General features: G+C 42.3%; 2 protein-coding genes and 1 pseudogene across 4 annotated transcripts in view; 1 reads left to right on the top strand and 2 right to left on the bottom strand.

Moving 5' to 3' along the window:
* Positions 1-4124: 4124 nt before the first annotated feature.
* On the top strand, positions 4125-7042 carry LOC111971150 (uncharacterized; annotated as a pseudogene).
* A 3449-nt stretch (positions 7043-10491) lies between these two features.
* Positions 10492-12906, bottom strand: LOC111970864 (microtubule-associated protein 1S-like). Its single transcript, XM_023997588.2, has 2 exons — positions 11717-12906; positions 10492-10606 (listed from the first exon to the last, which is right to left on the bottom strand). The coding sequence occupies exons 1-2, from the start codon at positions 12659-12661 to the stop codon at positions 10583-10585; spliced, it is 969 nt and encodes a 322-aa protein (XP_023853356.1). The 5' UTR covers positions 12662-12906; the 3' UTR covers positions 10492-10582.
* Positions 12906-14680, bottom strand: part of cobll1a (cordon-bleu WH2 repeat protein-like 1a) — a 6851-nt gene continuing 5076 nt past the window's right edge. For 2 of the 3 annotated variants that reach the window (XM_070445908.1, XM_070445907.1), the window contains exon 8: positions 12906-13124. In XM_070445908.1, coding sequence (XP_070302009.1) covers positions 12916-13124 — 209 coding nt within the window. In that variant the 3' untranslated portion in view covers positions 12906-12915. Of the gene's footprint in view, positions 13125-13322; positions 13939-14680 lie in introns of those variants that run through there. The other variant, XM_070445909.1, reaches the window with a different exon arrangement.

Genomic DNA, 14680 nt, shown 5'->3' with positions numbered 1-14680 from the left:
AGAGGAGCAGAGGACCTGATTAATACTTCGGTTTTAGCTCTGGATCTAGGAGAGGAGAGAGAGGCGCGGTGCAGAGAGAATGCAGAGAGAGGCAGAACGAAGCTGAAGTTGGTGCTGCGAGAGAGAACAGAGGTGAATGCTGTGCTTCAACCGTATTGTGATTCTAAAGGAGGAAGTGAAAAGGTGAAAGGGTTTTCATGGGCAGCGCCATGTTTTCACTCTTTATTTCCCAGAAACCAATGTGTTTCGGTTAGTTAATGGTTATCTTCAGAGGAATGAGTGAGTAGGATAGTCTAAAGGGTCTAAGGCAGTAGTGTGTTGTGCTTCTTCTTTCATGAACAGAATAAGTTGGCATGCATTCTTCTAAAAACTCTTTCAGACGAAGGACACCCTTTGGTAAATATCACAAGGTCGAGACACCTAAAGCAAGAAGGTATTGTGCCTCGACTTGTTAGGGTTGAAGGATGTTTAGCAACCGACAGCCCCGGGTATACAAAGGACAAATGCAGCATATAGAATACACACATCTGTGCATACAACGCAAAGAAACATAAAGTAACCTTGTACATTTTCACTCCAATATGCTCTCAAACACACACACAGAGAAAATACATTGGATTGATGATTTTTAACCGTGGGGGAAATGTGTAACAGACAGGTATAATGCTTTATAAACTGCTATAAGCATCTTTCTGATTTTCATTTTACAATGCTTTATAACATGTCTTTCTATGGAGCAAATCTTCAACTGGACAAAGTATTGTTTCTTCATGATCTCATAACAGTCATAATACTTCTAATTGAGCGGCTAGGCTCATCTGGGGGAGGTTTGGTATGCTTCCTGCCTTGCGCGTGCTGTCTGTGCTGCCTGCCGCTGCCTGTCTGTGCTGCCTGGCGCTGCTGTCTGTGCTGCCGTGCGCTGCCTGCGCTGCCTGTCTGTGCTGCTGCGCTGCTGCGCGTGCTGCCTGCGCTGCTGTGCTCCGTGCAGAGTGAATTGAGCCTCACCCTTTCGGCGATCTCTCGTGTTTCACTCCAGTGCACATTTCACTGGTCTTCACTCCTCCGTCAGACAATGAGCTTTTTACTGCATATATTATCCCTGTTGTTGTTACGCTTGTTGTTCGTTTTTTAGTATCAAAGAAAATGAAATGAATTATTAATAGTGACAGTCAGATATTTATGAGATGTTTTGTATTTTGCATATTTTACCTGTCGTCCATCATTTCTGTCAATGGTAGGGATGAAGTGGAATGATGAAGTTTTTCATTCAGTTGTCAAATGTAAAATACATTGTTGGCTGTGTTTTCTCTGGTGAGTGTAATTGTGTTGCTTTGAATATGGTTAAAAATATTGTGGTGATATTGTGACAGGAACTTCCAGGTGAACTAAAAGGAGAGCAGTCGTAGGTAAAGTCATGGAAATATAACTTTAGCCATCTTAAATTCCGCCATTAGAGGTATACACGCACTTGTAGGATTTGTCATTTGCACATTGAGCACATTTTGTGTTTGCAGCTACTCTTCAAGTTGGCTTTTATTTATATCAGACTAATCAAATTTTATAGCAACAAAATGTTGAAAAAATAAACGACACATCTAATGTAATATCATAAATAAAGTGAATATCATTCCATCAAATCCCCATAAACATATTTTAATTTAGTCTACTCCAGCAATAATAAAACCGTTTTCACCAACACCTTCTAGTGTTGAGGACACAGATACTGACCATCATCAATGCATACATATGATACTAAACAGTGATGAAGATATCCAACTGTGCTGTCATGATTATGAGGTTCTTCCTTTATATCCCAGTCAACAATCTCTTGAGTGTTGTCACCCAACCCTGACTCTAAAATAGTGATTTCTCTGCCCCCTAGTGGTTATATAATAATAATGCACTATCATTTAGGACTACTGTCAGACTTAAAGTCTAACAATACAGTTTAGACCAGAATAAATAACACAGACAATATGTTTATGAATATTTCCACTATAATGACTTCAAGTATACAGTTAGTGACAGATCAAAATACTTTCTCTGTGAAACCAGGATGGATTGAATAATTTCCTCATCTGATCATCTACATAATCGGACTATTTTAGAGGCCGGTATTAAATCAAAGAAAAGGCCAATGAAAAATGCATTTGGGAAATTGTGTAAATTTGTCAGCCGATTGAATTTGGAGAATTTGACACAAAGCATTCGTCACAAAAAATACATTTTCCCCTCAGAAAGTATCTGAGACTTGCAAAATGAAGAAAATGACAGGCTGAAACGGCTTGTCGCGATCTATCGAACCGTATTGTATGGTTGTTATATAATGATCATTGGTTGTAGTGGGCAGTAAGCAGTTAACCATTGTTCTATATATCAAGGCTGTACTTGGGTTGGTGGTTACTGTCAGTTCTGGTTTGTTATGTCATCTATATACACACGAAACAAGTGATTTGGATTTAGAAACATAACTTTCTCTTTTACCAGACCACTTGTACACTACGTTCAGATCAACCAAAGAAAATATAAATGGAAGATTCATACCAAACATCCACATATTTGATATGTATAAAATGATATAATTGTTGAAACTTATGATGCAGTCATTGATTTGTGCAGAACCTCAGACCCATCTAAATAAGATTATACTATTTATGTTGAATCAAAATAAATCAGAAAAGTGTTTATACAAACGGCAGCCTTGTTCAGTATCGTTTTTCAGTAGCTTTGCTCAGTAGCCTTGTTCAGTAACCTTGTTCAGTAGCCTTGTTCATCTCCTATTCACTACTGTATTATTACACTCACTATAGCCAACTGGTATATAAAAAACATACTTAAAAAATCATGCTATTAGTATTCTCCTGTTTAAAATATCTAATTGAATGACCTTGAATAATGATACTGACGCTATTACTGAAAAAATGCTAGTGTGTTTAGCTGTAAAGTTTTGCTTACAGAATACATACACACACTTTCTCTCTCTCTCTTTTACAGTTATATAGTTGGCATCGATCTGACAAAACTCAAATAAATGGTAATTTTGAACACAAGCACATCTCTCTTGCTCTGTCTTTGTTTGCCCTGGCTATTTGCCACATCATAAAAAACAATCACCAGTATCATATCCCTAACATTTAACCAGGTTACCACATATCCTCATACAAAAAGCACCACTACAAGAATCTGACAATATCAATTACATGGAACCCACTGATTTCCCATTCTTCCAAAGTAGAAGAGATCAGCTGAATACATGTTCCAGGTCAAAGGTCAAATATCGTCTCCCCCGCATTTTGTTTCCCAACACAACAGCCCCTCAGGCGCTGCTAACGTTCTCTTTCCTGCATCTCTATCGGACTGTGGGGGGGCTGTCAGTCCCCAGGTGGAGCTGTCGAGTACTGTTCAGCCCCACCAGCTAGTCAGTCAGTGTGTCCAGAAGAACAACGCTTTGGGTTATTCATCGATTGCCTATTTCAATCCTAGCAAAAGCTACTCCGTGAACACACACACACACACACACTCCAACCGCAAGCACACCTATAGGCTTATTTATGATGAGCATATCATCCTACTACTACAGTATATATTCCAGCCGTGAGGCTCCTTGTAAAACTAAACTAAATATATACATTTAATAGTAGAATATATACATGAAAACGAATGAACAGATGACAGTGTGTGTGTGTGTGTGTGTGTGTGTGTGTGTGTGTGTGTGTGTGTGCGTGCGTGCGTGCGTGCATGCGTGCGTGCGTGCGTGCGTGCGTGCGTGCGTGCGTGTGCGTGCGCGTGTGTGTGTGCGTGCATATCTGTAAAAGAAGATGTCAATATTATGTGATTGTGTTACTTGTGAATGTGTAATCAGTTCATCTGTGCGTCTACAGTGTGCATTCATGCACTGTGTGAGATCTGTCACAGTATTAGTACTATGTAAATAGATAAACATAAATGTCGACACACCGTAACTTATGGAGATAAAGAAAGACCTTCAACCAAATAACAGGTTCTGTTCTCCCACAACCTTGCAGTATCTCAGATTAAAAAGTCAGCCAGCTCACCTTGAATTCTTCAGCAGGATCCTTGACATTATTTTGTACACATTACGTCAGAAACATGTGAAACACTTCTCAGGCAGTGGTTCACTGCTTTTTGCCTGGAGTGAGCCTCACAGGCTGCGTTATTTCCGAAGAGGTGTCGTTTCAGAATGAGGGGTGCTGTAGCTCTGCTGGTGTTGCTGTTCTGTCAGTCTGGGACATGGGCTCAGGGAGAAAGTGGAGGGGACAGAGAGAGTTTGGTAGAGAGCCACGGGACTGAAGATACAGAGACGACTAGCAAACACACGACCGGCCAGACCACCACAACCCCTGATATCTGGGGTGAGGTAGAGGAGCTTAGAGACATGGTGGATAACTTGGGAACCATGGTTTTGGAGCAGAGAGAGAAGCTGAGGAACATGGAGAAACAAGTGGAAAGAAGGTGGAGAGAAAAAAGGCGCAGAGAAGCTGAGGCCAGACTGGAGAGTGAGAATACAGGTATTTGTGGATTTTGGTTCATAATGACATCGTTTCAGTGGAGGATCAACATGTTTGTGAGAATTGTTTTGTTTCCATAAATCCAGCTATGGGGGCCAGACTGAGTCAAATCAAAATCAAAATCACATTGTATTTGTCAAATGCGCCGAATACAACAGACCTTACAGTGAAATGCGTACTTACAAGCCCTTAACCAACAATGTAGTTTTAAGAAACTTGTTAAGAAAGTATTTACTCAAATAAACTGAAGTACAAATAAATAAACTACAAATTAATTGAGAGAGAGGTGGAGGACTTGAAAGAACAGAAAGAACACGGGGAGAGGCCTGTTTTGTTTTGTAATACAAATGAATTTGATATAATGAGGTCAGTTCAGACGAGGATCATGATCTTACATTTTCTCATAATTCTAGCCATGGGCGCCAGACTGAGTGCCAGTGAAAGGGAGGTGGAGGAGCTGAAGAGAATGAATGCAGGTAATGTAATTTGTCCACCAACATCAGTTGTTTATCATTAGAAAGAAAGGGTCATGAATAAAACTGTATTTGTAAAATTGTCTATGAAATTGTTTATAGACAGTTTATTTATGCTTATTTCTCATATGAACTAACTTTTCATGACTGTTTCCCATGCTATTTTAGCCCTGGAGGCCAGAGTGACAGACAGTGAGAATGGGAACATAGGTAAATAAATGTGACCGGATTCCGGGTCGTAGGCATCTGTTGCCATTTCCTAACTTCTCTGAACTTTCATATGCCTTAATTACAAACGTGTCTGGGATCTGTTAAATGATGACCCTAGTTTTGCCAAGGAGAAAGCACTGAGCTATGTAGGGAGAAAGGCAGGATCCCATGTTTGAGATAAAGGAGGGGGAGAATAGAGAGAGACTACCTCCTGGAGGACGATGCCATGCTGACTCATTCGTTTACATGTGAATTCTTCAAAAGACGGGTGGGGTGAAGGCTTAAGAAGGTGTGAACAATGCTGAATAGGCATAAACAAAAAAAGAGCCCTCTAGAAAGTGTGAAAATCATTCAAGGTCTTTTTTCCTCCTACTTGTCTCCAAAATGTAATAACAGGTTAATCAAATTTCAAAGAAGCATAACTTAATTATATCATATTATATGCTGTTTTGAAGCTGAGTCTGTACTTTTATAAAATGTAAAAGAAAGACAATCTTGAAAATTGGACATAAGCTCACCTTCCTGAGTTCAGTCACATATATTATTTTGTATTTATTTATTTAACCTTTATTTAACTAGGTAAGCCAGTTAAGAACAAATTCTTATTTACAATTACCCCGGCCAAACTCAGACAACGCTGAGCCCATTGTGCGCCACCCTATGGGACTCCCAATCACGGCCGGATGTGATGCAGCCTGGATATATGAAATCATTCTGCTTAAAACAGAGAGTTTAAGCATCAGTTTACTAATCTGTCTTTTTGTAATGGTAGCCTTAGAGGCCAGACTGAATGCCAGCGAGGGGATGGTGGAGGAGCTGACGAGAGAGAACGCAGGTAAACTCCATGGTGCATATACTGTAGGCCTACAATTGCACATGCTTGTAATCTAATGGAATGGCTGTTGGGCTGTTGGCGAATCAAAGCGTGTTTTATTTTTTGCTTCATGGCCGAATGCGTTTGTAATATGATAAATGTCGCAGATTGCATCTTTGTTTTTCACTTAAACCTTTTGTTAGGATTTCATTTCCATGTTTTTTTAGGTGATTTTTGTCTTCATCAGGATCATATTATGCATTTTACCCTGTTTGTTTTTGTCTTTAATCACTGATTTTAATTCCCTCCTCTGTGTTCATAGACAGACCAAAGGTGGCCTTCTCTGCTGGTTTGACTAATGATGCATATTTAGGACCCTTTAATAGTATCACCACACTAGTATACAGAAGGGTCATCACCAACATCGGCAAGGCCTACAACCCAAATACAGGTACTGAACACACTAAGACCCCCTTTTCACCTTGTATTCAAATGTGATCTGGGATCAGATCGTGTTCACATTATACATCTGCTATCAGACAGGTGTACACATGCATTGTGATTGTGTCATCTTTATCCTATGTAAAAACATGTAGACAACCAGCGATTCCAGCGTTGCTAACAGTGTCTGTGACAGTCTATTAACTTATTTTACTCTCCTCTGATGCAGGTGTCTTCACAGCACCAGTGAGAGGACTCTACTACATCAGATTCACTGCCATGGTTCTCTAAGGCTCCACAGTCCGTAGGTGCCTATATTTACCACAACGACAAGAGTGTCATGTTCAATCCCAGAACAATGACAATGGACACAATAGGTTCTTGTCTAATGCGTTGACTCTGGAGCTGGAGCCCGGGGATGTGGTTTACATGCGTCTCCCAGTAAATCAGGAGCTCTATGATGAAAAGTCGAGTAACTACAGCACCTTCAGTGGCTTCCTGCTCTTCTCTATGTGAAGGGAGCACTCTGGTGTGAGTTTGAGATCAATAAATTATCATTTGTACCATTGATGTAAAGCGACTCCTTCACTCCATCCAGGCTTTTGCTTGTATTTTTGACAGTGAGAATTGCAGAGGAAAAAGAAAATAAGATCATAAATAATCAAAAAATGAATGATTATTTGATTTAAAATGTAAAAGGTTGTTACATTCATACGTTTTATGGACATGATAAGAAGTCCAGACCCCTCTTTAACCAGGAACCAAATCAAAGTGTGAACTAGTAACACAACAATGGTGCTTGACTTAGTAGTGGTGTTCAAGGCAGTCTCAGGTTGACATTAAACAGGCTGTGTCTGGCTCTCCCGCTACCGCCCCACAGTAAGGCCTCCGCATCAAACCTCAACAGCCTCTTCATCTTTGTCGCTCTTGGTGAACATAACTCAGAGAAAATAGATATCACATGGCGTTCCAAAAGGTTCGATTTTTGGTCTGGTACTGTTCAGCTTATACAGGATATGTTACCATTGGCAGCATTATCAGAAGCACAGAATTGATTTTCACTGCTACGCAGACGATACACAACTTTACATTTCTGAGTCCCCAGAGTATTTTAGCTCCACAGATAAATTATTAGACTGTATTAGTGATATAAATACTTGAATGGCTCACAACTTGCTCCAGCTAAATCAAGACAAGACTAGAGGTACTTATTATTGGAGCCATTATTTGGCTCACATTTTAATTTACGGGCAATAAATAAAGATAAAACACCAGGTAAAAAACCTAGGTGTCATTTTAGATTCTGACTCAATTTCAAATCCACATTAGGAATGTGACCAAAATAGCTTTTACCACCTGAGAATATTTCCAAGGTGCGGCTGTTTTCTCTCAGGCTGGAACAGAGAAACTCTCTCCATGCTTTAATTACAAGCAGACTACTGCACATGCTCTCCTGTCTGGTTCTGCCCAAGAAAGCCATTGGTCAACTGCAAAACATACAGAACGCTGCAGCACGGGTACTGACAAACCAGACGTAGAGCAACACATCACATCAGTTTTAAAGCCTCTGCACTGGCTGCCTGTGAGTGTCAGAATACATTTTAAGATTATTCAAGAGGGTTTTTAAATCAATCCACAACTGTGCACCCCAATACATGTCAGACATGCTTTTAAGTTATTGTACCCAGTAGGTCCTCTGTCCCAAAGCCTAGGACCAAGAAGTATGGAGAGGCAGCCTTTATTTATTATGCCCCCAGCCTCTGGTATAGCCTGCAGAGAACCTGAGGGGGGCTGAAACTGTGGACATAATTTAAATAGATCTTTTTAGTTTTGCTTTTTCCTAAGGGGCATTTTATGTTGTTCAGTCTTTGTTATTCTTTTTTTTTATCCTCCTATTTCAGTTTTTAATGAATGTTTTTTCCTGTGGAAGTGCTTTGTGTTGCATTCATGTCTGAAATGTGCTGTTAAATAAAGCTTGATTAATTCAATCTTGTGACTGACACAATATTGATCCTACATTTTACAGTATTTGTAATCTCAAAGGTTTCCCTCATGCTTTAAACATCTGCATAAGCACCTGACAAGATACACTATATATACAAACGTATGTGGACACCCCTTCAAATGAGTTGATTCGGCTATCTCAGCCACACCTGTTGTTGACAGGTGTATAAAACAAGCACACAGTCATGCATCTCCATAGACAAACATTGGAAGTAGAATGTCCTTACTGAAGTGCTCAGTGACTTTCAACGTGGCACCGTCATAGGATGCCACCTTTCCAACAAGTCAGTTTGTCAAATGTCTGCCCTGGTCAAATATAAGTGCTGTTATTGTGACGGTGAAGTGGAAACGCCTAGGAGTAACAACGGCTCTGCCGCTAAGTGGTAGGCCACACAAGCTTACAGAACGGGGCCGCAGAGTGCTGAAGCGCGCCAGCGCATTAAAATTGTCTGTCCTCGGTTGCAACACTCACTACCTAGTTCCAAACTGCCTCTGGAAGCAACGTTAGCACAAAGACTGTTCGTCAGGAGCTTCAAGAAATGGGTTTCCATGGCCGAGCAGCCGCACACAAGCCCATGCACAATGCCAATCATTGGCTGGAGCGGTGTAAAGCCAGTCGCCATTGGACTGGAGCAGTAGAAAACACGTTCTCTGGAGTGATGAATAACGCTTCACCATCTGGCAGTCCGACAGACAAATCTGGTTTTGGCGGATGCAAAGAGAACACGGATGCAAGGAGAACTCAACCCCATCGACCACCTTTGGGATGAATTGGAACACCGACTGCGAGCCAGGCCTAATCGCCCAACACAGTGCCCAATCTCACTAATGCTCGGGCTGAATTGAAGCAAGTCCCCGCAGCACTAGAGCACTAGCAAAGCCTTCCCAGAAGAGTGGAGGCTGTTATAGCAGCAAAGGGAGAGGCCAACTCCATATTAATGCCCATGAGTTTAGAATGAGATGTTCAACAAGCAGGTGTCCACATACTTTGGTCATGTAGTGTATAACATCATAGCCCAGGTTGAAATGCAACCTTTCCTCGCAAGAAGGAGAATGCCAGAGTTGTCACTTGTACTGGATATCTTTAGGTAGCTTCTGTATGTGGGTGTGTGTCTCTCTACTTTTGAGACGTGACTCTCCCTTAGGGGCGATAATGGCATTCTCCATGACAACGGCCGCATGACATCGTCGCTGCCCTGAGGGCCAGGACACATCCTCCGGGGGATCACCGTGGAAACACGATAGGGTCAGAGGTCGCCTCCCGTCACCCCCCCCCCCTTTCCTCCTTCTCAGGTGGTGAAAAGGATGAAGCTAGAGGAGAAGAGTGTATCCCAGTGCTCTGCCCTGGTATAGTAGTAAGAGGCTTTAACCACAGGCTGCATCTGCTCTGGCTAGGTCTGACTGTATGTAGCAACTGCTGCTTGCCGGCTGTCTCTAAGGCCAGAGCTGAATCAATATACTGTGGCTGCACTCAGCACCCATGCATACTGTTACGCAGTGCAGCCTTCGGGCAGGGGTACAATATGTCAACAGTACAAGATTAACAGGGTATATTCTCAGTTTATTCTGTAGTGTTGCACTCTGAACAACATAGAATGCATAACAAGGACATTGTTTTTCACATCATGTACATTTAAATAGCTCCCTGTAGAATATCCTTGTGAAATACCAACCATAACTCAATAATGGACAAAATAAAAAGAACTGAAACACACTAATGCATTAAAAAAGTATAACCAGTAAAGACAAAGAAAATTAATGATAATTGATGCTCTCTTAAATATCTGGATATGTCAATGCTAATAATTTATGAAGAGGATCACAAAACAGCTCACTCAGTGGTTCTGTGCATGAGTTGACTGAAGTGTGCTCCTGCCCTCCAGTGGCAAAAGAAAGCAACACACTTTAGTTGATTATGGCTTATTATATATATATATATATATATATATATATATATATATATATATATATATATATATATATATATATATATATATATATATATATATAATATTATATATATATTAATGATGCATGTCTGGGATTTTTTTTAATTATTCACTCAGAAAGGTGTGATACGTACAGAACGAAATGTAACATTTTAAGTCGTCTTATTTCAGAGCTCTGTCCTTGACCTACAAAACAAACAAAAAAAGATAATGAGATTACATATTATTTCATTTCGGTTTTGGCACATTTCAACACAAATGAGTCAACAGGAAACTCCAAGTACAAAAATGTAGATCCCAGAAATACTGTACTACCAAGGTCAAATAAGAAATGCATCTTCACATCAAAGTCAAACATCTTAATAACATAAGGCAGCACTGCCTCCAATTAATACAGGTAGCACGATACAAAAAAAAAAAAACATTCAGTGAACATAAAATGACCTGTACACTAGCCAAACTCTTGGATGAAGTCATGGATAAACGTTGTTTTTATAACGTGCTGACTCCCAGTGCAAAACAGGGGCCTGGGCTCCTTAGGAATTTGTCAGTCGACCTCTAAGTGGGGTCCATTTGGAGGTCATGTGACTATGTGGTGGCTGGCTCTACTTCACTGCAGTTGCCTCACCCTAAACAGGAACTTCCATTCACAGATTTACTAAGAAGCCATTATGGCCCCTGTAGGACAAGAGACACAAATATCACCAGTTTAGATTAGGTCCTTCCTCCACCAGGTCACACAGAGTGTGAGCGTGTCCACAGAGGTATTCCACAGGGCCATATACCACATACACATGAAGATAACAGACAAACACCAAGGTGTCTCAGAAGAATACCAGCCTGGTAGGATTGTTTAGAAAGGCGTATGTCGCCATTTAATGTAACAAATGACGTCTTTCCAGAGAGAAAAAAATCCCACCGTAGAATGTACACACTCACATAAAGACATGCCCTTCCCATCTTCCTGTGTAAAGCAGTGGAGGCTGGTGGGATGAGCTACGAGAGGAGGAATGGAATTAATGGAATGGTATCAAACACACAGAAACCATGTTTGACTCCATTCCATTCCACTCCCACCAGCCTCCACCGGTGTAAAGAGTTCACCTGTGGAACATGTGAGGTTCACAGAGAGAGATCATGAAAGGTAAGAATGGCAACTTTATGTATAGAAGCAACCACATCGTAGTACAATAGGGGTAACTGACGGTTCAGTTGTGGGTCCAATCCAATTGCTACAATGGCACATTTTGCCAGCATGTCATCACCGTGTCAGCGCAGGTCAAAATCATCACTCACCGGTAAGGCGGAGGAGGGTGAGGAGCCGGAACGGGAGGAACAGGGGGGAAGCAAGTCTGGTGCTGGCCTTCGGGAGGACTGAGACTTACGGACGGCTAGAGCCACAGCCTGGGCAAAGCAGGAGGGGATGGCGGTTTTTCTGGCCAGGGCTTTGGCTGCAGGCACGTATGGTTTGGGTGAAGGGGCATTAGTCTGATTGTCTCCCTCTGCTGGTTCACAGAAGGTACGACTCAGCGTAGGAAGAGAAGGGGGAGGATAAGAGGGAGGGCGGGGATTTCTTCCCCCAGGAGGCCTCAATCGTATCTGGGTCGGCTCCGTCTCTTCCACCTCCTTATCATAGCACACAGGGGGAGGGGGAGGAGGGAAACAGAAACGGTCCTCTTCGGCCTCCATCACCAGACTGAGCTTCCGGAACGATCCTCTGCTCTCTAGTAGTTCAGGAGTTGAGGTCACCTCATCTCCAGCTATTCCATTGGTGTGGGCCAACAGGTCAGCTGCGTATGGGTTGGGTATCTCTGAGAGTGAATCTGACTCCTCTGGGACTTCTACCTCGAGACTTTTCTGTAGTTCTGAATCTAGACTGTCTGTGGGTGATTCGGACTCCTCCTGGGCCTCCATCTCTGAACTCTCCTGCTTGACTACCACTGGTGAATTTGGCGTGCTCTGGTAAAGCTCGCTAGGACTAGACACAGTTGGAGGACTGATGACCCAGTCAGTAGGACCTTCTGGAAATCTTGGAGGAGAAAATGTAGAATCCATATCAGGCTCTGGGGTGGATCCCTCAACCGCTGACCTCTCCAGCAATACAGGCGTCTTCTTCATTGTCCGGTGGTGCTCGAACCCAGGCTCAGCAACACCATTAGAGGGTTCATCAATGGTTTGTGCTGGGTCTAAGGCCTGGGTCTTCACCAGGGTCGGGTCCGCCTCCAAGCCCCTCTGCCCCATCAGGGACTGCCCTCGGGGCACCACGGTAAAGGTGGTCAACCCCTCCCTCAGACAGGGACTCCTCCAAGCCTCACCAGGGGTCTTGGTCTTGAGTTGGAGTAAAGAGAGGGGACTGAATCCCTTACTTCCACCCGACTGTGTCAAGGACACAGGGGAGCCTCCATTGGTGGAGTTGACAGGTCTTAGGGTTGGGAACGAAGGATGCTTGAGGTTGGCCCTGGTTTGACAAAGCAGGAAAGGGGTTAGTGTCTCCCCTAGGGTGGGAGGGGAGGGAGGGCAGAGAGGAGAGGGATTGGAGGGTGGAAAGGAAAGGAGGGACGAGAGGTAGTGGAGGGGGTAGAAGGGGGAGTGGTGGGCACTCGGGGCTGAGTCAAAAGGCTGGAGATGTTTGGGGATGATGGGGAGTCCAGGTCCTCCTCACACTCTCCCATCTCCTCCAGTGTGTAAAGTGATACTCCATTCCCTGTAAAGACAGAGAAACTGTTAGGATGTTAGGTTAATCTAGAATAGAGAATGACTGGTGGTTTGAGTAACTGAGGATTGCAATATAGGAAATAAGGGTGCAAAGATGATTGTAGATTAGATTGTGATTGAAATGAGTACTAAGGTGTTTGTAACTCATTTTAGACAATACAGAAAGCCCAGTTCCTGACAAAACAAGTTAATCAAAGCACTTTATTAAAATCGAATGAATACATTTGCACAAGGAATAGCAACCTATGTCTGACTTTTACTTAATGACTTTTTTAAACATTATCTCCTCAACAGATGTAGTTTAAACTATGATTGAAAAGAAAGAGGAGAATGGTAGAAAACGTCAATAGAGGAACAGAAAAACAACAAAAGAAAACAGAAAAGACACGTTTGAGACAATAAAACCTAATCCCGTCATGGTTTCATTCAAAAGTGAACTTGTGAAGTAATGTACGTCATTTACACTGAGGTGTGTATTGTATGACGCATCTCTTCAGAAGGCACAGTTATAATATGGCAGGAAATAAAGCTGTGTTACTGTACTGAGAAACCTACCATCTAAACAAAGAGGTTACACAGGCGGTAGAAGCACAACACACTAACAAAATAAATAAATAAAACAGAAATAAAATAAATAAGAGCTTATAAAGAAGACTACCGAGTGACAAACATGACAGTTCAAAAACCAACATGGCGGAGAGGAGGAAGAATCGTTCACCACGGGGACAAGAGGAGAGTGGAACAGAAGGAGCAGCACAGAGGAAGGAGGAGGAGGAAAGGAGGACGCAGCTCTCACTCGCCGTCTGCAGGGGAGAAAGAAGGGACACTGCTTAGAACAGTGGTCTACAATCCTGCTCAGGTGCCAGGATTGAAAAGTACCGCCTACTGGGAGCCCTAATCTGTGATTAACAGCCTAAAGATGAACACCACTGCCAAGGAGAACCAACAGCCAAGCAGGACAATCAGTCAGACAGGGAAATGAGTCAACAGAAAGAGCCCACTAAAATATTGACCACTAGAGGACAGGTGAGACACCATATGCAGCACATGATTCTGCATGGGCCTACCCTCTAACTCAGGGATGGGCAGCTGGCAGCCCATGAGCAGCCCCCCTTTTGTAGGTCCGCGGAGCTATTTCAAAATAGGAACTCAGTCGGGGTCTCAACTTACTGTTGAGTTAGAATAATAATTGAATAGACAACGTGCTATTGCGAATTGCGTTTGTGCATCAGCAGTCACTCAATTAGCACACGTCAGCATTTTATTTTTTTATTGGTAAATTAGTCTAGCAGCTAGCCATATAAACTTGTAGTAAGCATGGTGGAATTACTGACTGGGGTGGGGCCCACTGATCATCAGTTATCATATTAAAAAAAACAATTGCCTCCAGCCTATGGCAAAATGTGTAGAATTGCAGGAAATGTGCGGTAAAACTGTTAATTTTTCTCTCCGTCCCATGGCAAAAATCATAGAATTGCAGGAAATGAACTTCAAAACATAAATTGTTCAAATCGGTCATGAGTCAGCCGCTAAATGTTTCACTCC

This window comes from Salvelinus sp. IW2-2015, linkage group LG12 (genome assembly GCF_002910315.2).
Source record: "Salvelinus sp. IW2-2015 linkage group LG12, ASM291031v2, whole genome shotgun sequence".
Taxonomy (NCBI): domain Eukaryota; kingdom Metazoa; phylum Chordata; class Actinopteri; order Salmoniformes; family Salmonidae; genus Salvelinus; species Salvelinus sp. IW2-2015.
Note: the sequence above shows the minus strand (reverse complement) of the source record. Positions and strands in the feature narration are given on the sequence as shown.